We start from the raw sequence: 26,802 nt of genomic DNA, 5'->3' as shown, positions 1-26,802 counted from the left end.
AATTTTTTACCCTTGCATTTTTTTTGCATTTACAGTACTTTGTAAATAGATACTGAATATGCAAGTCAAGTCACCTTTATTTCTACACTATTGGGAAAAAATTGTACAAAAGCTGTCACTAGGGCGGTACCCCTTGATAGACATGTATGCATTTTGTATAGTAAGTGTACATGTGTGGCGACATGCATTTACATTACATTTATATTTAATCATTTAGCAGATGCTTTTATCCAAAGTGACTTTGTTGTGTCTCGGAGCCAGCAATGATAGATTTCTTCAATGCAATCAATGAAGGTCGAAAAGCAGAGTTCCAGATGTCAAAATAAGACTTTATTAAACAATGTAACAAAGCCGAGATAACGGTCACCGCATCTGAAGTCTCTGTCTGTCGGGGCATCCATTTTATACCCATCCTTCTACCCAAAATTGGTAGTTCCGGTTTTTAATTGGTTACTAGTTCCGGTTTTTAATTGGCTATGCCTGTTTGGTTTGCCACAATTTATTACTAGCCCACCTGGTCCATTTTTTTAATGGTGGAATATGGCCATATCTGCCATTTTTTAAAAACTTTTATTTTACGGCCTCCAATTGGTTGGAGGTGATCCCATGGGACATACATCAAACTTGTTTACCTGTTCCTGTCATATTCTGGAAATCACCCAAAGTTCATTGGGTTATTTAAGTTCACTGGTACACTCCAATGGAAAATACCAGACATCCAGTATTGGAATAATTCAGCATATTGATCAGTATATGGATTACATTCTTGAACATTCATCATATTTTAAGTAAGATATTACCATATTGAGTAAATATAATAACATAAAGTAAAATAACACAACTTATAAATGAGGACAATTGAAGCAATCAAAATCAACAAAAGAGCAATGATATGCAAGTGCTATGAGAGTATAGATCAACTTCGGTGGATTAAACTTGAAAAATGCTGTGTATTGACGTCTTTCTGCGATTGAAATAAAATATGTTCTGATGTTCATTCATGTTTATTTCATGCTTTAAGTCAGCGGTTCCCTATTCCCCCTCACCCTGCACTGCATATTTTGCATGTCTCTCTTAGTTAACACACCTGATTCAGATAACCAGCTTGTTAGAATCAGCTTGTTTAGCAAGTTTTATTGGAAAAGACTAAGTAAACTGAACTTTTTGTCAAGAGCAAGCAGTAGGCGGCAGACTTAAAGGGATTGGTCAACCTACAGCCTCTGATTAAAATCAGACTGGCGAGTTTGTGTTATTATGAGATCCACGTACGGCCAGCGTAAGACTCAATTGTGACATTGGGTCCCTGATGGCTGAACAATTGAAAGTATGGGATATTCAGAATAACCAAATATCTACATTAATACATAATCAATGTTTGTGTCAGTTCTTAATTAGAAATACTGTCTAAATTCAATGGTCACATTAAATTGGAATCAGATTAAATGTAGAGCTAGAATCAAATCAAATTGAAACTAAATCCTAATAATTTAAGTGAACTTTGCAGAAGCACATGTAAAAGACCTACACACATTAGACCTTCACTCATGTCATCGGGTTCCATCGTTGGGCCAAAGGGTGGACGTTATAATTGCTTTATGGTCTGTAATCGCTTTTCCAAATTTACTTCTTGTATTTTTTTCATTCATTTTTTGACAGTTTTGCCATCACTAAATGCCAACAAACTGTGTTGCACTGCTCATCTGTGTTTGTGTAGCCAAGTATTTATGTGGTAAGGAACTTCATCTCACTGCAGAAACAATTTAATTGTTTCACAAATGTTGATTGTGTTCATTTAAATGAGGCTCATATGCATTTATTATCATAGATTCACTCAGTGTCTGTATAAAGTCTCCAGAGGCTTAATCATTTTGATGCTGGCTGGTGTTTGGGAACATTTACGGCTTTTGAGATGTTCAGGTTGTGGCTGGTACATCAAAAGTTAAGACTGATATTTTGTTTTATGGTTGATGGTTTAGGAGCTCTTTCAACACTGTACAAATTATTCAATGATTTTTAAGAGGGTCAAAAATGAAAAAGTAATTTTCTCTTGTCAAGTTTACAAACAACATCAAATTTATTGTAAATATATTTTGAACTTTTATTTCATGGACACTTTTTTTTTTTCTTTTGAAAGAGGTTGTTTTCATTTGTGAACTTTATACACATAATGGGCCTCATTCATAAATGAAACATTCATAAATTATAGGAGTAAATTCTGAGTAATTTGCACGTAAAATGGACGTAAAAAACTCTCCTCCGGATTCACAAACGCTTCATAAACATCCGATTTGATAGTTAAACATGCGTATGTTAATGAATTCCAATCATTCAGGTGCTCATGCACGCTTGTACACGTATGAATTACAGCGTGTGCAGGAACGCAGTGGAATATTCTGGTCTACTTTCACAGGTTTGGCTCCAGTATATTGCATAAATGCAAAAAAGACTAATAGGCCATATGGCTAACAATAAATATTCAATAACGTGTATCCACCAAAGCGTTTTTAGCCACCTGAAAAATGCCAGGTGCTCTTCTGAAAACGGCCAGCTAGTGGTGCTTGAGAACACTTTGGTGGCACAGCGTTTTTCCAGCTGAGACACTTTGGTTGCTATGATAAGGAATATCCACGGCAGTAACGTATTACTAGTATCTCATTTTGAAGAAAATTACTGAATATAAAAATGCAGTAACCAGTAATATTAACTTCTCTATTGTTGTTGAGTTGTTGTACAAGTAATGATAGGATGATTGGTCAGTGTCGTATTTGTCCCGCCCCTCCTCCATTGATTGGACAGCTGGGTAAAAAGTGACAGTGACAAGCGCTGCGTTCAACACAAAGTTAAGCCAGAGCTAAACAGTTTATCAACTTTTTCAATTGATCAAAAATATATATATATTTTTTAATAAAAAAATAAAAAAAATAATTAAAAGCAGCAAACGAACTTGTAAAACATTATAATGGCAGTGCATCAAAATTCAGTGTCATCAGTTTGCCAAAAAGAACATGGAACGTTTTACGCACCATTTACACATAGGGAGCAGGTGTAAATTTCTTTCATACCAACTAACATTTTGAAAATATGAACAATTTAAAGAATTCGAAGACTTTACGAACAATTTACAAAAAAATTGTGCTTGTGTTTCATGAATGAGGCCCCATTGTTTTTAATATTGTTTAAAGTGTATTTCAGTCTCATTGGTTATAACCTGTCTCGTGAAAGATTTTCCACTAACTTCTGGAGTGGACTGTGTTTTGCTCCTCATTTGTGTTTATGTGGCCAGTAGTTACGCATATAGGAACTGTTTCTGTGAAACTGTTTTGAATATTTCTGCATATAGGAACTTTAACTTACCGCAGAAGGACAATATTTGTTTAAACAATGTGGATTGTGTTCATTTAAATGAGGTTCAAATGCATATATTCATTTTAATAATTGATGTTCTCAAAATTTTAATAGCTTTTAGGTTGTTGCTGGTACATCAAAGTCCAGAGAGTTGATCAATATATCGTTAACGGTTTTAGCATCAGCTGTTTTTACATGCTCTTCCATCAATTTGAATTATTTAGTAGTTTTTAAGAAGGTAGACTTTTTAAAGGAACTTTTGTCAGTAACATTTGGGCCAAAGCTTACCACTTGTGCTAAACATAATGAGAGAATGGTCAAAAATAAAAATCAGCTCATAGTATTACATTAAAGTTAGTTTATTAAAAAATGATAATAAATCAAAAATCTGTCATAACATCAACAGACAAAATTACTCTACAAAAGACTCTGGCTATACTCTATAGACACATGCGATAATTATTTTTGCATACGTTTTTTGAAGCTTGATTTATATTGCAAAAAAAAAGGACGAGTAAGTAATGATTTTCATTTTAACATTTTAATTCTCCAGATAAAAAGGCTTTAACAAGTATTTCTTTTAGATCAGGGGTGTCCATTTCTGCTCATGGAGGACCACCATCCTGCAGAGTTTCATTTCAACACACTTTTTTTTTACGCATTGCATCATGCCGCGTAAACATAACACCATGCCTGCATTTGTGATCGGAGAAACGCCAAACAAGCACTACACTACACTGCTCAAAACTCGCGTTTGAATAGTCAGTAGCAAACTCTTTAAATATCGAAACGTGCTTACAGGCTGTGAGTCAGAAGCACCAGACTGTCCTTGCGACGTTGGAATTTGCCCCACTTTATAGTGTTCTCTGCCATTCATAGTGTTCACATTGTAGGCTACTCTATCCCAGGTTCAGGAAACTGTGCAGGGCTGTGCCCCTCCAGGAACTGAGTTTGACACCCCTGGCCTAGATAAAGCTTAGTCACTGTGGCAACTTATGCTGGGAAACTAACCTGGTCTAAAGCAGGTTAACTGTCAGACTAAGCTGAGTTCCTCTAACACTGACCAATAGGAATACAATGATATTACCACTCTCTCATGTTAAATTTGCTTTATGGAACCAAATCATTTGACAATGAGTCAGAGTAACTGAAATAAGCCTGGCTTATTTGGTAAACTTGTTTCATGAAACAGGCCTCAAGACATTAAAAGTGATCATATTTTCTCCATTGCATCGAATCGCATTGTGTTGAATCAAATCGAATCGAAATCGGATCGCACTGCATCGTAATAGGGGTGAATCGTATCGTATCGCATCGCAAGCTGCTTCATATGTATCTTTAATGTATTATCGTTGGCTATGCATCAAGTTGCACATCGTATCAGCCTAAGTCATGAGATGGACATCCCTATTCCACATGTAATCTAACACCATCATCAGACATAAAACTGCATCAAAACTGTGTAACGTTATGGAATAAAATGTTGACCAATGAAGAGGTAATAATGACTGTCAAGCTTTGGGGTATTGATCGACTCCAGTTACATTTTGATTATCATTCTGAATACAATTCACAGTCTTTTTTCAGCTTTTTGTTTAAAATGTTGTTTATTTTATTTTTATTTTTTATGAAACTTACCCCATTCAAGTGTTTAAAAAAAAGAATGCATGATAGCTAGAATAAAATGTTTTTGTTTACAAGCAGATACCCTGTTCTTTCTTTTGATGTTCAGATATTCATATAACAAAATATATACAAATTAATACCTAAATAGGGACATAGTAATATACTTAAAGTATGATGTAAAGTTCACTTAAAGTATATACGAGTATACTTGCAGTATAAAACTACTAAACTAGTTTTTTAAACGAGACTACACTTCAACGTGTACTAAAATGCTACAAGTATTTAATTAGTAAACTATCAGTAAACCTTTAAGTTCACTTTTAGTACAAACTAAAAATATAGAGGTAAACTAGTTGTGTACTCAAAGTTTACTACTGTTATACTCAAAGTATACTTATAAGTATACTTTTATATACTAGAAAGTGGGCCAATTTAGTCCTAAGGAGTATTGAAATAGTACACTTACTAGTATACCACTAGTACACTGATATGTGTATACTTACTACATACTACTTACTTATACTACTACCAGTGGTGTATAAAGTACCTGAAAGCCATACTTAAAATGGACACACTCCATTCCAGATTTGACCACAGATTTAATGAGTCTTGGAGTTTTCAGAAGTGTCCTTTGTTTGTTTGTTTGTTTGTTTGTTTTATTATTTGACAAAATGTAAAACATAATACAAAAAAGTCCAAAAAGACTAGTTCATACACATTTCAAAACTGTCGAGGATAAAATACACAAAAAAGCCTTCGGCTTATTTCCATTGTAGTCCCCTTCTAAAACTACTATCAACTTGTATCTCTTGGATACACCCAGGCAATTTATTCCACGCAACCGAGCTAGTAAATAAAAAAGACTTTCTTCCCATTTCACTCCTAAACCTACAAGGATAAATATCATTACTACTCGCCCTTGTAGAATGACAGTGAACCTCTCTTACAAATACATAATAATCTAACAGATACTTTCTTTAATATCTTAAACACCATGACTAGTTTTAAAAAGGTTACCCTTTTTTCGACCTTTAAAAAAAATGTTCCTATAATGTTCATCTCGCAAATGCATCAGTGGACTTATTTTGAGCAGTCTGCTATGCCACTATACCAAAAAACTGCAACATAATCAAAGTGTGACTGCACTAATGCACCAGCCAACATTTTTAAAGTTTCAGTATCTAAAAAAGCCTGTCTTGCTAAAAATTTTATTCGATTACAAATTTTAGAGTGAGCTAAAGCAGCCATCTTTTCTCCTGTCAAATTACTATCCAACACACAACCCAAATATTTTACTTCTCGTTTAGGTCCTTCTCCTTGCTGTTGATGGGAGCTCTGGGTGTTAATTTTTAAAGTCCTGTCAGGAGATCATCTGTGGCATTACACTTGATGAGGTGTTTTGTTGCTCATTCTTATAAAAATGTTGAGAGTGAAGTTGGGGCCACTTCGTTTTCATTCTCAGTTTCTGAATTACAGTTTTCCTCACTGGACCCATCGGCCACACTGTCAGGTCCTGAACTGCAGCTCTCCCCACTGACCCCAATTTCTACAGTTTCGGTAACCCTTGAGATGTCTTCATCAGTGTACTTTTCTTCATTATTTATTTCTTAAGGTGTTATTGGATGAACTGATGATTCCTCTCCAATACACCTTTCATGCAATGATCTCCGTGCATATTTCCACTGCCTTGTGTAGCGTTGCCTCTTGGTTTTTGAATCCATTCTAAATCCAAAATATTGGACTTGTTGAAAATGTGGTAATGGTAGATTTTGCAGTATTTTACTATATCTAGCAGAAAGTATGTGGACACTTAAACAACACCAGACTCATAAATTCTCATTGAATATTTAATTTCAAAAGCATGCATCAATTAATCCCCAATTTTGTTTTTATTTTGCTTACACTCTTTCCTTGGTCTTGCTCAAATTCCAATTAATCTCAGTTATTGCGATTGACATCTGGACATTACGGATGGTGCAGCCAGCTATGAAGAAGGCTTAGGAGACATATAAACATCTACACTCACTGGCCACATTATTAGGTACAACTTGCTAAGTTAAGTAAATAATAACTGCCTCATTTGTGGCATAGATTCAACAAGATGCTGAACACATTCCTTTGATTTGGGTCCTTATTAATATGATAGCATCACACAGTTGCTGCAGATTTGTACTAGTTGTATAAAGAATAGGTATCTAATTTAAACCTGGGTTATTTTTCAACCACATATGCATTTAGTGTGACTGAAGTTATAAATTCATTCTAATGTTAATTAGGAGGGGGTGTCCACATGCTTGTACATATACTATATAGTTCATCACTTCGTACATACTGCGAGGAGCTATATATGGAGACCAGAGCAGCTGTACACACAGTGCTTGCTGAAGCCTTGACACTGTTCAGAGACTGAGAGGAAATGGAGGAGGGGATGAAGAGAATGTTTAGTGTTCTGGTCCATGCTAACAGAAAGTGGCAGTTAAGTTAAGAAGTAGAAAAATGGGGGGATTGGCAGTAAAGGTTCTGTGGTTTTCTATTTGTATAAGATAGGTTTGTATAAGAGAATCTATCCATTATAGAACAGGCTATAGAATTGGTAATAAGAAAGGACTGATAATGCTCTACTAGCAATGCCAGATGTTGCCTGGGTCTGGACTGGTTCAGTGGGTTAAGATAGGTACTGAGTGTTATATTTATGGCAAATATTTATGTTCTATGGCAAACCGTTTTGACTTTTATTCATTCGCAGGATATGAATTCTTGATATCAACAATTCATTTTCCACTAGTTAAAGCGCTAATTCTTGATATCAGGAATTAAATTTCTACTAGTAACAATGGCAATTTTTGATATCAGCAATTACACTTTCACTAGTAAAAATGTTAATTCTTGATATCAACAATGACGTCATCGCTGGTAGAAAAGTTCATTTTTGATATCAATAATTTGATTGTCACTAATGACAATGTTAATTTATGATATCATGAATGCGATTTGTAAGAGAGCCATTTTTGTCACACTTTCTTATACACTGATACAGAAATGATCAGGCTTGAAGATCAGTTGAGTAGAATTGAATGGAAACCCAGAAACAAACTGCGATAATCCAAACCAAGATAACAGCAACGTTAACACAAGAACACGAATAGAACAAAACACAGGGCTTATATCCACAGGGCAAACAAAGGATCTAATGGGTTAATTTACAAGACACAGGTGAACTGGGTCAATCAAACACAGGGAAAGTAGGTCAAACAAGCAGATAGCAACCAAACACAATGAAAACTGGGACAAAACAGAACATAATCCTGACAAATTTATATTGATATCAGAAATAACAAAGGTAACATGTTGAAAGACATTTACAGATATCAAGAATTAACATTTCAATTAATAAAAATTGAATTCTTGATATCAAATATTCTTGATAGGAATTTTTAATAGTATCAAATAAAGCAATAAGCCCCAAGAAGCCATGGTTTGCAGTGATTTTATAATAGCTGAGACATTGTTAGGCATGACACTAAAACCTCCTTAGATGTTATAAATTCACTGTAAACCACGGTTTAACGGCCCTTATTGCTTTTATAAAATGGATATTCCATATACATTGCAAGGTTTCACAAAATAAAACAAAGCAAATAAAATGTAATTATATTAATAAAAACATTATTCTTCCCGCCAAACAATGAAAAACACGATGCACATTCTTCATTCATCATTTTGTAGATGTAGAGTCAAAAGAAATTGTTGAATTTTATGTAGAAAAGTTAAATCACCATCTTGTTCCGACCAAAGTGACTTGAATGCACCCAACGTCGTAATAACGACTTGTCAACTCGTAAGTACGAATGTTCCAGGAGGACTTGAACGCAGCATCTCTCCTAATGAGCTGATGATCTCAGTCAGGTTTGTTAAATAAGGGAGACATGCAAAATGTGCAGAGCAGGGTGCCCCCAGGACTGGAATTGAGAACCATTGTTGTGAAGGATGGGTTATTTTTTTGTGATCCACTTTGCTGCATTTGAATGGTTGTTGTCAAGATAGATGTTTTGACCTATGGCCATTGTGTTTTTTTGTGTTCTCCCTTTAACCAAACCTGCCTGTCTGACAAAACATTTTATTCAGATTATTTTTAAGCAGTTTCACTTTGCATTGATGTTTCAACATGATGAAACAAGAATCTCCGTTTTCATTATATAATTCATTCATATATGGCAAGGGTACTTGTCCTTTTTTAATACTCAGGTACAGTTTCAAGGTGTACTTTTTAAAAAATATATATTTTTCTCAAGTATGTTTTTGGCCAGAAAAACTTTCACTTGATTATAATTTTTGGGTACTTATTATGTTTCTCTTTGATTAAAGGTGGGTGCGTTATAAAATACAGTGTAATGCAATGTTATTGGTTGCTGAATTAATTAATTAATTAATTTTTTTTTTTTAAATAAATTTGATTTATTATGTACATTTTTATATATTATCATGTACACCCACACTTTCTCATATGGGATAGCCTAATGATGAGCCAAACTATTTACACTCTCTGCCCAGTTCGGCTCAGATTTTCTTTACCATTGGGACCAAAATGGGTGCATAAAATATGACAATGAATTAACTTTTTACTTGGTAGCACTGGTGCTCCCAACTTTAAAAAGTTAGGAGCACCAGCAAAAATTTAGGAGCACCCACCAAAAATTAATGAGTACCATAACTACAGATTATATATTAACAGATTTCATCTTTACATTCTTAACTTTAATGCAGATTGGTTAATATATTACCCAGTCACTGCTTTCCGCTGTCAGGTGACAGGGAGCTATAACTACTGCGGGAAATGCAAAGGGCTGAAGAAGAGAGAAAAAGAAAAGAAACACTGACAGATTTCTTTCGTAAACCACGTAAATTAATCTGAGTTTGGTTAAACACAGAGAGAGAGCTCCTCTTTGGCGAGGGTTAGGATGGTGTATGCCGTGTTAAATTTTACATTCAGCTCTGCCAATTGCGCAGAACGGCTGGCAGCTAGGGGTGTGCAATATTGACAAAAAATTATATCTCGATATTTTCTAGGATTTTATCGATAACGAGAATTAGACGATATTTTGCTTGCGTTATTGTCCTGATCTTGTGTTATTGTGCTGGTAGTCTAGCTGATTTTGATATTCTTCATATTCTGTGTGGTGGTCAGTTCACAGCAGTGATAGAAATGAATCTTTTCCAATAAGTTTAAATAGATTTTTACCTTTTATGGTCATTTTCACAATTAAGCCACTTTTTACATAAAATACCTTTTGGTGTTTTTGGTTCTAGTGCTCAGGGTCGCTCCTGGATGAAGATGGATAAACATTCCGCAGACCCCTAAAGGGGGACACACCCCCTCCTCAGCAGAACACAATTCTACAAAAGTTTTCAATATTTCTCATAATACAAGTGACTAATGTGAAATTGAGACCAATTTACCAATTGCACAGAGACCTTTAAAATGATACCAAACATGAAAGGGTTATGATTGTGAATTCTGAAGATACAGTAAATACATGATATAAATATAGGAACTTGAGCTCTTGACACTTCTATGTCATGCCCAGGGGGGAAGGAGGGAGCCTAAGGATGGGTCATGGGACAGATGAGCAAATGGTCTTTCTCCCAGATCTTCCTGTCAGTTTAGAACATTTATTGTTTTATTGCATGTCATGTGTGCTGCGAGAGTTCCTGAGCTTTGGCCTTATGAGGAATTAATTTCATGAAGGAAATAATTTCACTCCTTTCACAACCAATGTTTTGCCTATAAAAATAAAACTTAAAAAACTTAAAAAATAAACTACAGGGAACGTTCTCTTTAGGTTGTAAAAATAAAACCTAAAAAAAAAAACCTACAGGGAACATTCTGGGAACGTTCTCTTTAGGTTACAAAAATAAAACCTAAAAATAACCTACAGGGAACATTCCCAGAACGTTCTTATTTGGTTCCCCAAAAAATAACCAACTGGGAACCATACGGGAACGTTCTGTGTTTGTTGGGATGTATGAAATCAAGTGAAACACATATTTTAAAATATGTGTCATTTCATTGCATTTAAATGTCTCACAACGCCAGGATGTTTTTTTAATGTTCTATAAATATGTTCTATCATTTTGTAGCAAAAACTGTAGTCTACCAAGATCCAGTTCTCAAAAGTCTTGTGAACAAATGTTCTGTATGTGTTTTATGGCCTTAATTCAGTGACTTAAAATTTTTAGTTTTCACTAACCACACATAAACGTTTTTTCTCAAAAACACAAACATGTACTTTCATGCAGCTCACATATTATTGTAGCCCAGTTTGTGCTGATTACAGTGTAATCAGACTTTAGACATTAATATGTTTTAAGATACTGAAAAAGGCAGAAATGTCAGGACGTGTCAAAACTTCTCCAGGGCCCCAAAACCCCCTCAGACCCCAGACGGTTAACTACTGGAGTGACTTGCAATGATTGGTGCTGTATAACTGAATAATGTTCAAATAATAACTGAAGACTGGAATCTCTCTTATATGGCAGAATACTCTGTTATGTTTACTTGCAAGACATTTCTGGTTGAATTAAACACACTTCTGGAGTCCCATTTTGAACATTGTTTGTCTCCCTAATGAAACACACCTGACTCAACTCATCCGCTCATTAGAAGAAACTCCAGCACATGAAATGGGTGTCTGACGACAGGAAATATTCAAAATGTGCAGTTGTAGGCATTTGCCAGGTACAAGGTTGAGAAATACTGCTTTAGATGAGAAGTTATTACAATTTGTACTGTTGAACTTGTGTCAGAAAGGTGTGTGATGTTTCTATGGCAGTTTGATTTGTGAAATCCTCTTCTCACAGATCCATTGATAAGCTTTATTACATGGAGCATCAATCCACCCTACTAAATTAGTCCACTCTGGTGGAGGTTTAGCCACAGTCACAGCACAGTTCTCTGATCTTCCTCCATTTGGCTCAGTCATTATTCCATTGGACGCCCAGAAGCTGAAACTACAGATCAGCATTAGATGATCAGTGTTGCTTTCTGTGTGATATGATACTGACTGTGAGAATCATTTATTACATAATAATCAGTTCAGTGATTTCTCACCTAGAGCCCAGTGTGCTGCCATCAACCCATTTCCATGTGCCCTCCACATCACTGTCAGTCAGACCGATATAAACTATAGCAGCACCAGACATGTTCTTAACAAAATCCTGAGCAAAAGAAACAGTTGCACATTTATTTCATGAATAGACACACTTCATCTCATCATCTCTCATTTAGCTGCTAAACACTATAAACACACATGAAACTGCTTTTCACTCACTTGTTCCTGTCTGTTGTTTATGATGATCAGATCTGCTCCTCTCTGTACAGTATCTCCTGCTCTCAGTCCAGTTCTTCTGCTCATTGGACTTGTAGTAAAAACTGGATTGATAGCAAGTCCACCCAACTGTTAACAGAACCAGTTCAGCTGTTAGCTTTTTATTCCCATTTACACTCATCTGTCCGTATCTTATAACAGATAAAATAATCATATATTGTGTGCACAGAAAGTTACAGAGACCACAATCCAACTCCATGGTTTTTAAAATGTCCGCTGTATAGCAAATAACTACATAGACAATAAAACTTTACCACAAATCTGAAGTTCATTTCTCAGCTGGTCTCTCTCATTGGTCAGGTTTGTGTTCTTGAGTATCAACTGCTCTCTCTCATTGGTCAGATTTTCAATCTTGGATATTATCTGCTCTCTCTCATTGGTCAGGTTTGTGTTCTTGAGTATTAGCTGCTCTCTCTCAGTGATCAGGTTTTCATTCTTGGATATGAGCTGTTGTCTCTCTCGAGTGAGTGTGACACACAGCACTATGACTGCAGTCAGCAGAAGAACACACAGCAGAACCAAACACACTACAGCTGATCTGGAGCTTCTGATCTTCACACAATCACTTCCTAAAGAACACAGACATGCTGTTAGTCCCTTCACTAGCATTAAATACAGCACAGGTTCATAACTGCTTTGTCTCTTTGAAGGTTTGTTCCTGTGCTACTATTTTTCATGAGGAAAATAATTAATTATTACATTCTGTACCTGTGTGTTCAGATGGCTGGATTCTTGTTGTATTCGGGTCGTTGATCTCCATTGTGATTTTACCTCTCATAGCATCAACATTTTCATAGAGATCATCTGTCTTCTTTTGTCTTGCTCCTGTGTCCATTTTCTGAGTCGTACCTTTATTGAATTTCAGAGAGTTCCAGTGAAGACGAGAGCGTCCTAAAATATAACCTAAATGTAGGCTAATATATTTTTTAGATACCAACTAACTAATAACCATAACAACTAAGACTAGCAGCGTTTCAGAGCTGGACATTATTATACTATATCCTGATGTGTGGAAATGTTTGTTTTTTGTTTTTTTTATGTACAGAAATTCAGCTCACCTCAGAAGAGTTCTGTCAGAAGTTTAATGATTATGCCAGAAACTTGCCACTATTTGATTATTCAAAATGTTATGGTCAGATTTTCCAAAACTGACATTTCTGGAAGGTAAAAAAATATTAGGATTCCTTTCCTTCTGTAAGCCGTGTCATTATTAAAAGCTGAGTTGTTATGTAAGACATAAGGCTGACAAAGTACTTCATAGGGATAAGTAATATACATAAGTATTATACCTAAACACCTTAAATCATCTATAAATTCCATAAATTTCTTTAATGAACCTAAAAATATGAAACATTTATGCATTATTTACATTGCAAACAGATTTAACATTTGAGTTTATTTTGTTGATGTTTTTCATGTGGTCCATATATACACTAGAATTACACTTAATGTACAAATATCTATGAAAACTAATCAGATTATATTCCTGTTATGTAGAAACTACTAAAAAGATCAAAGAAACAGACACACTTTACCAAAACAATTCTCCAGTTTTAGCTGCTCTCTCTTTAGTCAGATACTCATTCATGGATATGAACTGCTTTATCAAAATCTGTGCTATTATGTTGTGTGATGAAATGCATTCTCAATCTCAGTACCTTTGAGTTCAGATGACTGGATTCTTGTTGCGTTACTGTCCGTGGTCTTTCTTCCAAATTTACCCTTTGTAACAAAGTCATTTTCATAGATATCATTGATATTTTTACTATGTTCTCTGTACATTTTTCTATATCTTCATTCACTTTCTGACAGTTTTGGTGTTGTTAAGATGCCACCAAACAAACACTAGTTTCTGAAGTGAACTGTGTTCCTCATCTGTGTCTGTGTAGCCATGTAATCATGCATAAAAGAATCGTTTCATGGAAATGTCAAATGTTATTTATGCATAAAGGAACTTTAAATTGCTGCGGGACATCACTATAAATATGTTTCAACAATGTGTATTGTGTTCATGCAAATGAGGTTTGATTGCATTTATTATCACAGATTCACTTAGTATATGTATAAAGTCTTCAGGGGCTTGATCCTTTTGATGCTGGCTGGTGTTTGGAACATTTACAGCTTTTGAAATGTTTTGAAAAGACAGCTGATCTTGTTTTGTTTTTTTGTTTTTTTAATGGTTGATAGATCAGTAGCTCTTCCAACACTGTACCAAATATTCAGTGATTTTTAAGAGGGTTTAGTCTTGAAAGGATCTTGTGTTCATAAATTTGGGCTAAATCTGTTGAGGTTCATTAAACTAAAATGTAGGCTACTTTAGCATCCAGTTAGCTAACCATCATCACTTTTTATAATATATTTGTAAAAATCATTTGAGCGTCCTACTGTTGCTATGGTTAATTGTCAAGTCATCGCATATAAGTTACACGTTACACGTAGTGTTTTAAAATTGCTTTCACACTGCAAATTGTACTTGAGACACACTCAGTGAAAACACTAAACACAGTTCTTTACATTAGACACATCTTTCAAAACTAACAGCTCATGTGTTTAATTTTGGAAACACTGCCTATTAAATGCCATTTACTGATACCTACAGTACACATGTCTGGCATGTTTTGGTGTTGTATGAAAGTAAATTGTAAAAAGTCTTTTGAAATTGAATTGTGAAATATAATCTGATGTGTATGCTAGTATATATATATGACATGGAATAGGTTACAGGTTGTCTCAGGGTTTCCTGTTATGACAGGCTTCTGAGGTGATTGTTATATTTTAACCAAAACCAAAGGAGAACTATAGTGTTCCCTTCTCCATTCTTTTCTTCTTCCGTTTTTTGTTTGTTTTGTTGTTTTTTGTCATCTAGTCAGGCTGATTATTTTATTACTGCCATGCCAACATTTAGCTTTGTATATAAATTGAAAATGTTTCTACATGTGAATTTCTTTGTAAAACCACAGTTTTAAAGACTAGCTGTAAACATTAGTTACTATTTACTGTACAGTAAGTGCAAATTATGAAAGTATGTGTTACTATTATTTAGTAAATATGTAAATACAGACACTTTTTGCACTCCATTATATTGTAGTATGGTATCACAGTATGTAATATGACAAAATCGTCAGTGTACAATCGTTACAGTACATAGGCCAAGGTCTGTTATATTTCCAGTAGGCACTTCATTTAGAGTTCTGTAATTGCAAATGTAATGGTTTTTAAGATGAGATGTGTTTAATCATGATGTTTGCAATGCAACTATCACGTCTCACATACTTTATACCTTTGAAAAATGCTTACAAACCAAACCTGGGATGAATTAATAATAATTCCACAGCCTTCTTTTTAACAACTTTATTTTATTCAAACTTCTTTTAAGCACTGGAGTGATGTATAACTGAATAATGTACAAATAATAACTGAAGACTGGAATCTCACTCAGGTATTTCTGGTCGAATGAAACACACTTCTGGAGTCCTATTTTGCACATTTTGTATGTCTGCCTAATTAAACACACCTGACATCTAAAACTGCCATCAACCCATTTCCATCTGCCCTCCACATCACACCAATCCAGACATTTTTTTTTTTAACAAAATCCTGAGCAAATTAAACAATTACACATTTATAGTATAAACAATGGACACATTTCCTCTGAACATCTCTCATTTAACTGCTAATATGTATATATAGATATATTGTATACACTAAATGTTACTGAAATCACAACCAAACTCCATAATGCTTTAAAAAAGTCTGCTCTATCCACCTTATTTTCTCAATGTGGGCATTAGCTATTTTCTGTGAATGTTCAATATAGAATAAAATAATAATTGTGAAATGCAGTAAATGGTCAAAATTGTGCAGGTTGTTTATAATTACATCAGTACATTAAAATAATATGGTAAGAAATATCAGTTTGCAATATCAAGCAGCAGAATGAGCTGTTTCATACAGATAATATTAACCTCTTAAGACCCGAGAAAAAAAGTTTTAGGAAAAAATTAGTTTTTTTCATGTCTTTAAATTGTTTAGAGCATTTAGAATAATGTAAAAAAAATTCAAATGCTTATGCTCATTCATAAGTTAAGCTATGTCCTTGGTAGAGGACATCGGGACTCAATTTCTTAAAAAAAAATAAAAAGACATGAATGCACATGCATAGGCAAAAACAATTGATATTTTAAATCACCAATACATTTTAGTTTGATTTTTTTCTTTTCTTTTTTACCAAAATGTGTATAAAGATTATTCTCAACTATGTCATAACAGAATGATTCGATATACCTTTTTCTTTATGCAAAATGTGTGTAAAATGGTCATAAACAGGTTTTCTCATTATATACAATGTATCTATAAACTAAATCTAATTTGCATATTAATGTGTTTTTGGTAAGTGTAATAATGGGAGAAATAATTGACAAGATTTTCATAATATATACACTGAACAAAATTATAAACACAACACTTTTGATTTTGCCCCCATTTTTCTATGTACACAAAAGGCCTATTTCTCAAATATTGTTCACAAATCTGTCTAAATCTGTGTTAGTGAGCACTTAATCCATCCACCTCACAGGTGTGACATATCAAGCTGCTGATTAGATAGCATGATTATTGCACAGGTTTGCCTTAGGCTGGCCACAATAAAGGCCACTCTAAAATGTGCAGTTTTATCACACAGCACAATGCCACAGATGTCGCAATTTTGAGGGAGCATTTTGAGAGAGCTGTTGCCCATGAATTGAATGTTCATTTCGCTACCATAAGCTGTCTCCAAAGGCATTTCAGAGAATTTGGCAGTACATCCAACCAGCCTCACAACCACAGACCACATGTAACTACACCAGCCCAGGACCTCCACATCCAGCATCTTCACCTCCAAGATCATCTGAGACCAGCCACCCGGACAGCTGCTGCAACAATCAGTTTGCACAACCAAAGAATTTCTAAACAAACTGTCAGAAACCATCTCAGGGAAGCTCATCTGCATGCTCGTCTTCCTCATCGGGGTCTCGACCTGACTGCAGTTCGTCATCGTAACCGACCTGAGTGGGCAAATGCTCACATTTGATGGCGTCCGGCACTTTGGAGAGGTGTTCTCTTCACGGATGAATCCCAGTTTTCATCTGTACAGGGCAGATGGCAGAAAGCGTGTATGGCGTCGTGTGGGTGAGCGGTTTGCTGATGTGGTGGCGGTGGGGTTATGGTATGGGCAGGCATATGTTATGGAAAACGAACACAGGTGCATTTTATTGATGGCATTTTGAATGCACAGAGACCGTGACGAGATCCTGAGGCCCATTGTTGTGCCATTCATCCACAACCATCACCTCATGTTGCAGCATGATAATGAAGAGGAGTGGACCAACATTCCACAGGCCACAATCAACAACCTGATCAACTCTATGCGAAGAAGATGTATTGCACTGCGTGAGGCAAATGGTGGTCACACCAGATACTGACTGGTTTTCGGACACCCCCCTGTAAAACTGCACATTTTAGAGTGGCCTTTTATTGTGGCCAGCCTAAGGCACACCTGTGCAATAATCATGCTGTCTAATCAGCATCTTGATATGCCACACCTGTGAGGTGGATGGAGTATCTTGGCAAAGGAGAAGTGCTCACTAAAACAGATTTAGACAAGTTTGTGAACAATATTTGAGATAAATAGGCCTTTTGTGTACATAGAAAAAGTCTTAGATCTTTGAGTTCAGCTCAAGAAAAATGGGGGCAAAAACAAAAGTGTTGCATTTATAATTTTGTTCAGTGTACAATGCAGATTGATAAAAAAAAATCAACCCTTTATATATATATATATATATATATATATATATATATATATTGTGATACATATAGCAGAAAAATAAATAAAGTATTGCAATGTCAGTTTCTTTCCAATATTGTGCAGCCACAGTCTATGGTGTTATTAATTGCTTGTTACATGCACATGTAACAATTATGTTACAGCCAAGGCTATAACATAATGAGGGACAACACAACAAGGCTCGATTCATAGGGAGATTTATTTAAAATAATACAAAAATAGGAACCACGAATGGGAGGAACTAGTCAGGAGAGCAAAAGTAGAAAGGAGAACACATCTCCACGTCTGGACGGCCACTCAAATTCCGCCCCCAAATGCAGCTGCGTGGCTTCTTTTCAACACGCGCTGATGGTCCACCGCTGTAGGTAATCTGCTCAATCACAAACATAGGTAACAAGTTTCCAACCCCCTAGCGGGCAGACAAACAATAACAAATACATGCACATGTAACACCTTCATCCCCCAAAAAGTGAACGGTCACCATAAGAGGAACAAGCATCTATTAAAAGACACCTTTCCCAAAAGCATGCAAAGATTTTTTTCTTATTATTATTATTATTATTATTTTTTTTCTTAAACACACTCCTATGCCCCTACCCCATCCGGGATAGGGCATCAGCCACCACATTGTCTTTACCTTGAATATGCCTGATCTTGAGGTTGTACGGCTGCAAATACAAGCTCCAGCACATAAGACGCTGATTACAATTGCGCATCAAATTAAAAAAAAATAAGAGGATTATGATCGCAATATACGATAAGGGGATGCGAACAAGCTACATATAACTCAAAATGTTGAATTGCGGAGACTAAAGCAAGAGCCTCCTTTTCAATAGTAGAGTAATTCTGCTGTGCAGAGGAAAACTTCTTCGAAAAATAACATACAGGATGTTCTACATCATCAGCCCCCACCTGCTGAAGGACAGCTCCCACCCCCGCATCACTAGCATATTTAAGGAACGCATCCGGAGTCACAAAAGCTGAAATTTCCTTAGCACGTTCTGACAAAGGAACCTGCCAGTACCCTTTTAATAAGTCGAGTTTCGAAACGTTTACCGCAGATCCCACACGATCCACACAGTCATCCACTCTCGGCAACGGAAAACAATCAGTTTTCGTAATAGCATTTACTCGCCGATAATCAGTACAAAACCGATAAGTACCATCGGATTTGCTGACAAGCAAACATGGCGAACTCCAAGGGCTGGAGCTAGATTCAGCGATGTGATTTTCTAACATGTACTGCACCTCATTCTGCAAAAGAGCTCTCTTCAACGGATTGACACGATATGGGTGTTGCTTAATAGGTTGAAAGGACCCCCACATCAATATCGTGCACGATAACTGATGTTTGGCCAGGAGTGTCACTGAACAAAGTCGGAAAGTGACTTACTAATTCCAAAATATCAGCTTTCTCCACTGGAGACAAATGTGGCAACTGACTGGACAAAGTTAAAAGCATCTCAGAATTTTTAATCTGCCTTCAACCGTACACCTTGAAAGGCTCACTTCTTCATCCAAGCTGTTCTTGAACAGTCATCCCAACCGCAGACACCTCACCTGGATCGATCACAAAAGGAACACAGTTAGATTTTTTGAACGCCCATTTTCCGGTCATGATAAGCCTTTATCATGTTAACATGACAAACTCGGGAACTTTGACGCCGATCTGGAGTGTGAATCACATAATCACGATCTGACAGTTTCTTTTCAACCACATAAGGACCACTATAATGAGCTTGCAGCGAACCCCCTGGCACAGGTAACAGCACCAAAACTTTATCACCAGGGCTAAAAATCCGTTCTCTAGCTTTTTTATCAAACCAAGTCTTCATTTTGTTTTGGGTCTTCTCGAGATTTTGTTTGGCTAACTCACGGGCGCGATAAAGGCGAGTACGGAACTTTGTGACATACTCGGGGAGGATACCACATTTTGAATCGCATAGCCACTTCTCTTTTAGCACGGAGTGTGGCCAAAAAATAATTCAGCAGGACTGAAACCGAGCGATTCTTGTACCACTTCACGTGAAGCAAAAAGTAACCACGGGACTCCCTCTTCCCAGTCTCGTTCAAGTTCAAAACAATAAGCACGAAGCATAGACTTCAGGGTCTGGTGAAATCTCTCCAACGCACCCTGACTCTCGGGATGATAAGCAGCAGAGACATTATGCTGAATACGGAGAAGTTTAAGCACTTTCGAAAACGTACGAGATGTAAAATTCGTTCCCCAGTCAGTTTGAATCACTTTTGGCAAACCGAACAATGTGAAAAACTTAACAAGTGCTTTAGAGATCGTTCTTGCAGTAATAGTACATAAAGGGATGGCCTCGGGAAAACGCATTGCCGCGCACATTAGTGTCAACAGGTATTTATGGCCAGACTTGGAACGCGGAAGGGGGCCGACACAGTCAACCATTATGTGCTCAAATGGTTCAGACACCATCGGAATCGGATAAAGTGGAGCAGGCTGAATAATTTGGTTCGGCTTTCCAACCATCTGGCAAACATGACAGGTTTGACAATAACGGGAAACATCTCTCTTGAGACCAGGCCAATAGAAACTTCGCAAAATCTGATCATATGTTTTCACAACACCTAAGTGACCAGCAGGACCATTATGTGCCACATTCAAAATCATCTCTCGGTGGACTTCTGGAATTACGATCTGACTAACCATATTCCAGTCATCAGGAGAATTGGGAGATGTCCACTTTCTCATCAAAATAGCATCTTTGAGAAAGTATTCCTGTAAATCTCCCACCTTCCCCTGTCCTGAATGAATTAACTCAAACAACGGAGCAAGCGTAGAATCTGACCTTTTGAGCAGCAATTAATTTAGCAGGTGACAAAGTCAAGTCAGCACCATCTTTAGAAACAGCCTCTCTTTCGCTCACGGAGATCAAATCTGCTTTTTCCTGCGGAACAACAGAAGACAATTCAATCAATTTAGGATTTGCCATGAACGTCTCGCACAAATCCACCTCATCTGACTTACAAATATCAGCAGATCTAGCCATAAAGCGAGTAAGCGCACACGCCGAGAAAACAAACAACACACAAAGCACACTCATCCACAGTAGAAACAAATGGCACAGACACAACTTCAGGTGGCACATCAGAACAACTCCACACATTACCTCCAGCTAAATCATTCCCCAAGATGAAAGTTACATCAGGAATTGGAAGAGATGGACGAACACCCACAACTACATCCCCCGTAACCAACTCAGACTTCAAATGAATTCTGTGTAACGGAACCTCCATAACTCCCATCTCAAAATCTCGAACCAAAGCAACACTGCCAGTAGCGGTCTCATCAGAAAATGGCAGTATCCCATCCAAAAGGAACGATAAAGCAGCACCAGTGTCCCGAAGCATGCGAACAGGTACAGGTTCCTTCAGGCCAGGAACAGACACAGTTCCATTTTGCAGGAAAGGTCCATAACTGGACTTATAAGAATGAACTACAGTGTCACAAGCATTATCGGCAAAATCAGACTGAAAATTTCCCGAAATCAGTCCCACAAATTTTTGGCTAGACTTCTTCTTAAGAACGGGACAATTTGCAATTAAATGACCAGGAGCCTTACAATAAAAACAAACCTGATCAGCAGCCGTAACAATAGGCTTACTGCTGATAGTTTTTCGAAAAGCCGAAACAGGTAAAGCAGCAGGAGCTCTATCCCACGATTTCTCTTTGAACGTGACCTTATGAGTTAAAATAAAGTCGTCAGCTAAAATAGCAGCTTTATGAAGGGTATCTGCCTTCTGTGCACTTATATAAGTGGACAGAGCAGCAGGTAAACAATTTTTGAACTCTTCAACTAGAATCAACTGCCTCATTTGTTCTGTGCTAGAACAAATTTGTGCTTTTTGAGACGCACACCAGCGATCAAACAATATTTCTTTCTCACACGCGAACTCAACATAAGTCTGAACGAAAGCTTTGAATAATGTCTGAAACGCTGTCTATAAGCCTCCGGGACTAATTCATAAGCTTTTAATATAGCAGTTTTGACCACTTTGTAATCTGCAGACTCCTCTATGGGCAATGCCGCATATACTTCTTGCGCTTTACCAGTAATCACACATTGTAGCAACAGTGACCAAACATTCTCAGGCCACTTCAAAGAAACAGCAACCCTCTCAAAATGGCAAAAAAATTTCAACGTCCTTCTCACAGAAAGGAGGAACCATCCTCCGGTTTCGACTGACATCAAATTCATTAAAGGCAACGGCTGCAGACTTTGCACTCATATCTAACTCCATTCGTTTTAAAGCAAACTGTCTAATCAGCATCTTGATATGCCACACCTGTGAGGTGGATGGAGTATCTCGGCAAAGGAGAAGTGCTCACTAAAACAGATTTAGACAAATTTGTGAACAATATTTGAGAGAAATAGGCCTTTTGTGTACATAGAAAAGTCTTAGATCTTTGAGTTCAGCTCATGAAAATGGGGCAAAAACAAAAATGTTGCATTTATAATTTTGTTCAGTATACAATGCAAATTGATAAAAAAAATCAACCCTTTATATATATATATATATATATATATATATATAGTGATACATATAGCAGAAAAATAAATAAAGTATTGCGATGTCAGTTTCTTTCCAATATTGTGCAGCCACAATCTATGGTGTTATTAATTGCTTTTGTGTGTGTTTAAGAACTTTTATAGAGCAAAGAAATCTTCAGGGCAAAGTGTCTGCTGCTTGGGTCAAAAGAAATGGGAAAACCTCAAGCAGAAGTACAAAGTAAGTTTTTGTACTTATTTTTATCTTTGTTTTAATACTGTTCATATATTTATTTTGCTTGTTTTCTTGTTACAGGATCTTAAGTGTCCACAGTCAGGGGTCAGCACAGAGGATGGGGAACTGACAGCAGCATCCTGGAAGTGGTATGGGGTGATGGATGCTGTATTAGGCTCTAAGCCATCCATCACCCCACCACTGCTCATACAGTCTGGCAGCAAGGATGTTGCTGATCATTCCTCATTCTCTGTTGCTGGCCCATCTGCACCAAGGAAGAGAAGAAGGGAACATTTGACATATCTCAAGGAGATGGAAGAAAGAGAGGCAAGAAGAGAGGAAGAAGCCCAACAGAGAGAGGAAAGAAGAGCAAGAGAGGTGGAAGAGAGACACAAGACAATATGAAGAGACTAAAAGAGAGAGGAAGAAGCCAGGCAGAGAGAGGAAGAGTACAGGAGAGAACGCAGAGGAGACAGGAAATGAGGGATGTGGAGAGAGGCTGCAGCAAGAGAGGAGAGGTTCCTCAGTTTAATGGAGGTGTTTGCCAAATCACTTTAAAAAAGAATAACCTTTTTTTTCATTATTCTTTGATTTGCTTTGTTTTTATACATTGTATAATTTTTTAGTTTTTTCATTGTTTCAAAAACTCCTTGTTTTTGAAGTTTTGAGTTTTGATGCTGATATGGCACACACAGAAATATCTGAAATATCTCAGGATATATTAATTTGATTTGATTAATTTGCCTGAAAATAAATGAATTAACAGTTATAAGTTTGCGGCTGTCTGTGGTGTCTTTAGAACCATTAGTTGACCAAAATGTTATTATTAGGTTAGCTGCTAGAATACAAAGAATAAAGGAAAATAGAAAGAAACTGTCTGCGTCCGTGACGGATTGTAAAGGGCTGGTCTTTGTGGTAATTAGAGGCTACATCTATCCAAACCTATCATTCATTGACCTCAAATATGGCTTATCATTTAAAATTTAAGCATAGTAGTAGCACCTTACATGACGTTAATGTAGATAAATATGTGTTATTAGGCATATCCAAGTGTTTGTGCGGACTGTGGAAGCAATTAGTGTATGCAATTAAGCATTTGTGTACGCTCATAATATCAACAAATCATTGTGATTTTGTAAAATGAAGAAAACAAAAACAGGGTGCGCTTCCTTCAACTGTGGAGTGCGTCACAAAAATGAGCCAAAACCAGTGTACTTGTCTTATACTTACAGATGTGAGAAATAGCCTATCTAGGCCAGGGCCGTGCACAACGGGGTGGCCTGGTGGCCACTGTCCCTCTGCCCAGATCGGCTGAGCTGCCCCTCTCACCAACCCATTACCCCAGCTCAAAGCGTTCTGTCACCGCTTCGCTAAAGATCGACTGATTCTGCTGATCCTCTCCGGGTTTTCTCGCCCGCTCCGCAGCATCACTCACAATGTGCCAGCTCTCTGGAGAGAGGACTGGAGACAACAGTTCCCGAAGGTTGTTGCATTGACAGGTAGATGCATTACATTTCACATTACAGTCAAGTGGTTGATCCGCTGAATTAGTAATTTGGTAGACTAGTTTGTTTTTGTATTTCTGTCGGTAATGATTTGCTCTCGGTCTTCTAAAAATGCTAACAAAATATCCACATTCTTGGAATTACAATTTCAAATCAAATTATTGTACACGATGGGATCTAATATAGATAAAAAAAACAAGTTTGCTGTTGTTGGCACACTTTGTAGACAAAAAAATTAATAAAAAAGCCTTCACAAAACAAATAAGACAGAGACGGAGAGAAAGCGCGAAGGAGGCTGCTAAACATTACAAACATAGATTCAAAGATCCAGCAAACCAACAGGTAAATCATCATATTTCCCATTATAATCACTTGTCTTAGTTGATACTAGTAATCTACATAACACATATTTAAAACATTTTATTAAAACCATATTAATAGTATGCCTTTAAATAGTTAAAATATGTTCTAAGTGAGTTGTTTATTAGTAGGCTATATAATATAGATTTATGATGTATAATATTAAATTAAATGTGTAATACTTATACTTTCATTGAAGATGAGGCAAAAGCAGGCTCAGAGAGTGAGGAAGAGCCCACTGAGCATCAGCCAAATCAGACAGGTACAGGTAAGACTGTTAACTGGCTGACAGCAAGGGAATATGTTACTGTGCGTTCACACCAGACGTGACTTGCGCGAATAAATCACGCTATTCACGCGTAGTTGGACGCTTGAACATTTTGAGTTTACTCGCTTCATTTGCGCATGAAATTCACTTCACAACAGACGCGAATTCATGTCAGGGAGGGGCTTCTGCCAGGCGGCTCCAGTCTCGTTGCGAAATGGCTGACATGGATTTTGTTGACTCTTCCACTTCTTTCTGCACACTTCATCTGAATAAACACATCAACTCAATATGTATATATATATATATATATAGCTCAAATTGAGTAAAGAGCGTTTTTTACAACTTAACAGATTGTCCAACCTCCTCACTAACTTTCTTCCAAGCAAGATCCTTTTTATTCCTGTTTCTGTAAAAGTACAAAGATGTATCGTACAGCTCCGGATATCCACATACAGTGACGATGATTTTGTCCTCCATTGTTCTTTCGGATTTCTGCCTCCCTCGCTACGTTGTAATCACGTCACTACTAGAGCAAGCTCCTGATTGGTTAACGTGGTGCGAATATTCACCAAAGTTCAAATTTTTCAACTTGAGCGATTAGCCCGAAACGCTCAATTCGGCGCCACAGGATGTCTATTTGCGTCCTTGCATTGACTTAACATGTAAATCACTCGCTTAACGCTTCATTCAAGTCTGGTGTGAACGCACCATGAGTGTGACAAAAAGAAAGAGGTACATTAAATTATTCAAATGAAAGTGTAATTACATTACAACAACATAAATTGAATTAGCAATAAGCCTGACAATTGTATTTACAATATGATTGTAAAAGGTTTGTTAATCATTCTCTATATTAAAAAGAAACTGCCCCAGAGCTCATTATGGTTTAGTTGCCCACCCCCAGTATGTATGCATGTATGTACTGAAGAAAGAACAAGGTAATATATTACATACAAAACGAGTTGACAATGCTCCTCTTAATGTTACATTCCGATATCAGGTGCAGAAACTGCTGCTGCCAGACGGCTCCTCATGGCATCACCACAAATCACGTTCTGCATTCTCTTCATGGTTGGCGATATTATCATCGGTGATCACATCTTCAGCTTCAATTATGTCACCATTGGCAAAGCACATGTTGTGAAGGATGACACAGCATGTCACAACACACAGCATGTCACAACACAATTTAAAAACAAATTGACCTCCAGCTTGACTTTAGCATGCCAAAAGCCCACTCAACAACACACCTTGCCCTGGAGTGATGCCTGTTGTAGCGAGCTTCAACAGGGGTAGCAACAGGTTCACGATAGGGGGTCATAATGCATATAGAGGCTGTTAGGCAGGGATACCCCCCATCTCCTAGGATGCACCGGCCCTCAGGTGGGTATATATTTTTTTGTGATAAATTGCACTTGCAATTGTGTTTCAGGACCCATGCACAGAACCAGGAAAGCCTACATAGACATGCAGGAATTTTCCTTGGTGATCGCATAGAGCCTGGAACTGAACTGAAAAGAACAGTTTCCTGTTGAATAACAGGCAGCGTTGACTGATGGAGGCTTTATACGAACATGGCAGCCGTCAATGGCTCCGACTGCCACACTGAAAACAGGAGAGCCTGCAAGCCTGGAAAATCCTGCACCCACCTCCTCTAACTCTTCACCTTGAGGAAGCCGAACGACTCTTCTTAGGAGGCCAAGGACGGCCTTGCTGACCCTGTGCACAAGCCTATGG

General features: G+C 37.0%; 1 protein-coding gene across 3 annotated transcripts; it reads right to left on the bottom strand.

Moving 5' to 3' along the window:
* Positions 1–11,366: 11,366 nt before the first annotated feature.
* LOC131537236 (C-type lectin domain family 4 member M-like) lies at positions 11,367–14,174 on the bottom strand. 3 transcript variants are annotated; one of them, XM_058770554.1, is made up of 7 exons: positions 14,015–14,174; positions 13,415–13,513; positions 13,065–13,205; positions 12,611–12,925; positions 12,300–12,425; positions 12,080–12,186; positions 11,367–11,979 (listed from the first exon to the last, which is right to left on the bottom strand). In XM_058770554.1, exons 4-7 carry the CDS (start codon positions 12,626–12,628, stop codon positions 11,793–11,795), a joined length of 438 nt encoding a protein of 145 aa, XP_058626537.1. In that variant the 5' UTR covers positions 12,629–12,925; positions 13,065–13,205; positions 13,415–13,513; positions 14,015–14,174; the 3' UTR covers positions 11,367–11,792. The 3 variants fall into 3 exon arrangements, with proteins under 3 accessions (XP_058626537.1, XP_058626536.1, XP_058626535.1); XM_058770553.1 differs by having other exon boundaries at positions 11,880–12,186; XM_058770552.1 differs by lacking the exon at positions 13,415–13,513 and having other exon boundaries at positions 11,880–12,186.
* Positions 14,175–26,802: the final 12,628 nt, after the last annotated feature.

This window comes from Onychostoma macrolepis, chromosome 03 (genome assembly GCF_012432095.1).
Source record: "Onychostoma macrolepis isolate SWU-2019 chromosome 03, ASM1243209v1, whole genome shotgun sequence".
Taxonomy (NCBI): domain Eukaryota; kingdom Metazoa; phylum Chordata; class Actinopteri; order Cypriniformes; family Cyprinidae; genus Onychostoma; species Onychostoma macrolepis.
The sequence above is the reverse complement of the archived record's forward strand: the minus strand, read 5'-3'. Positions and strand labels throughout refer to the sequence as shown.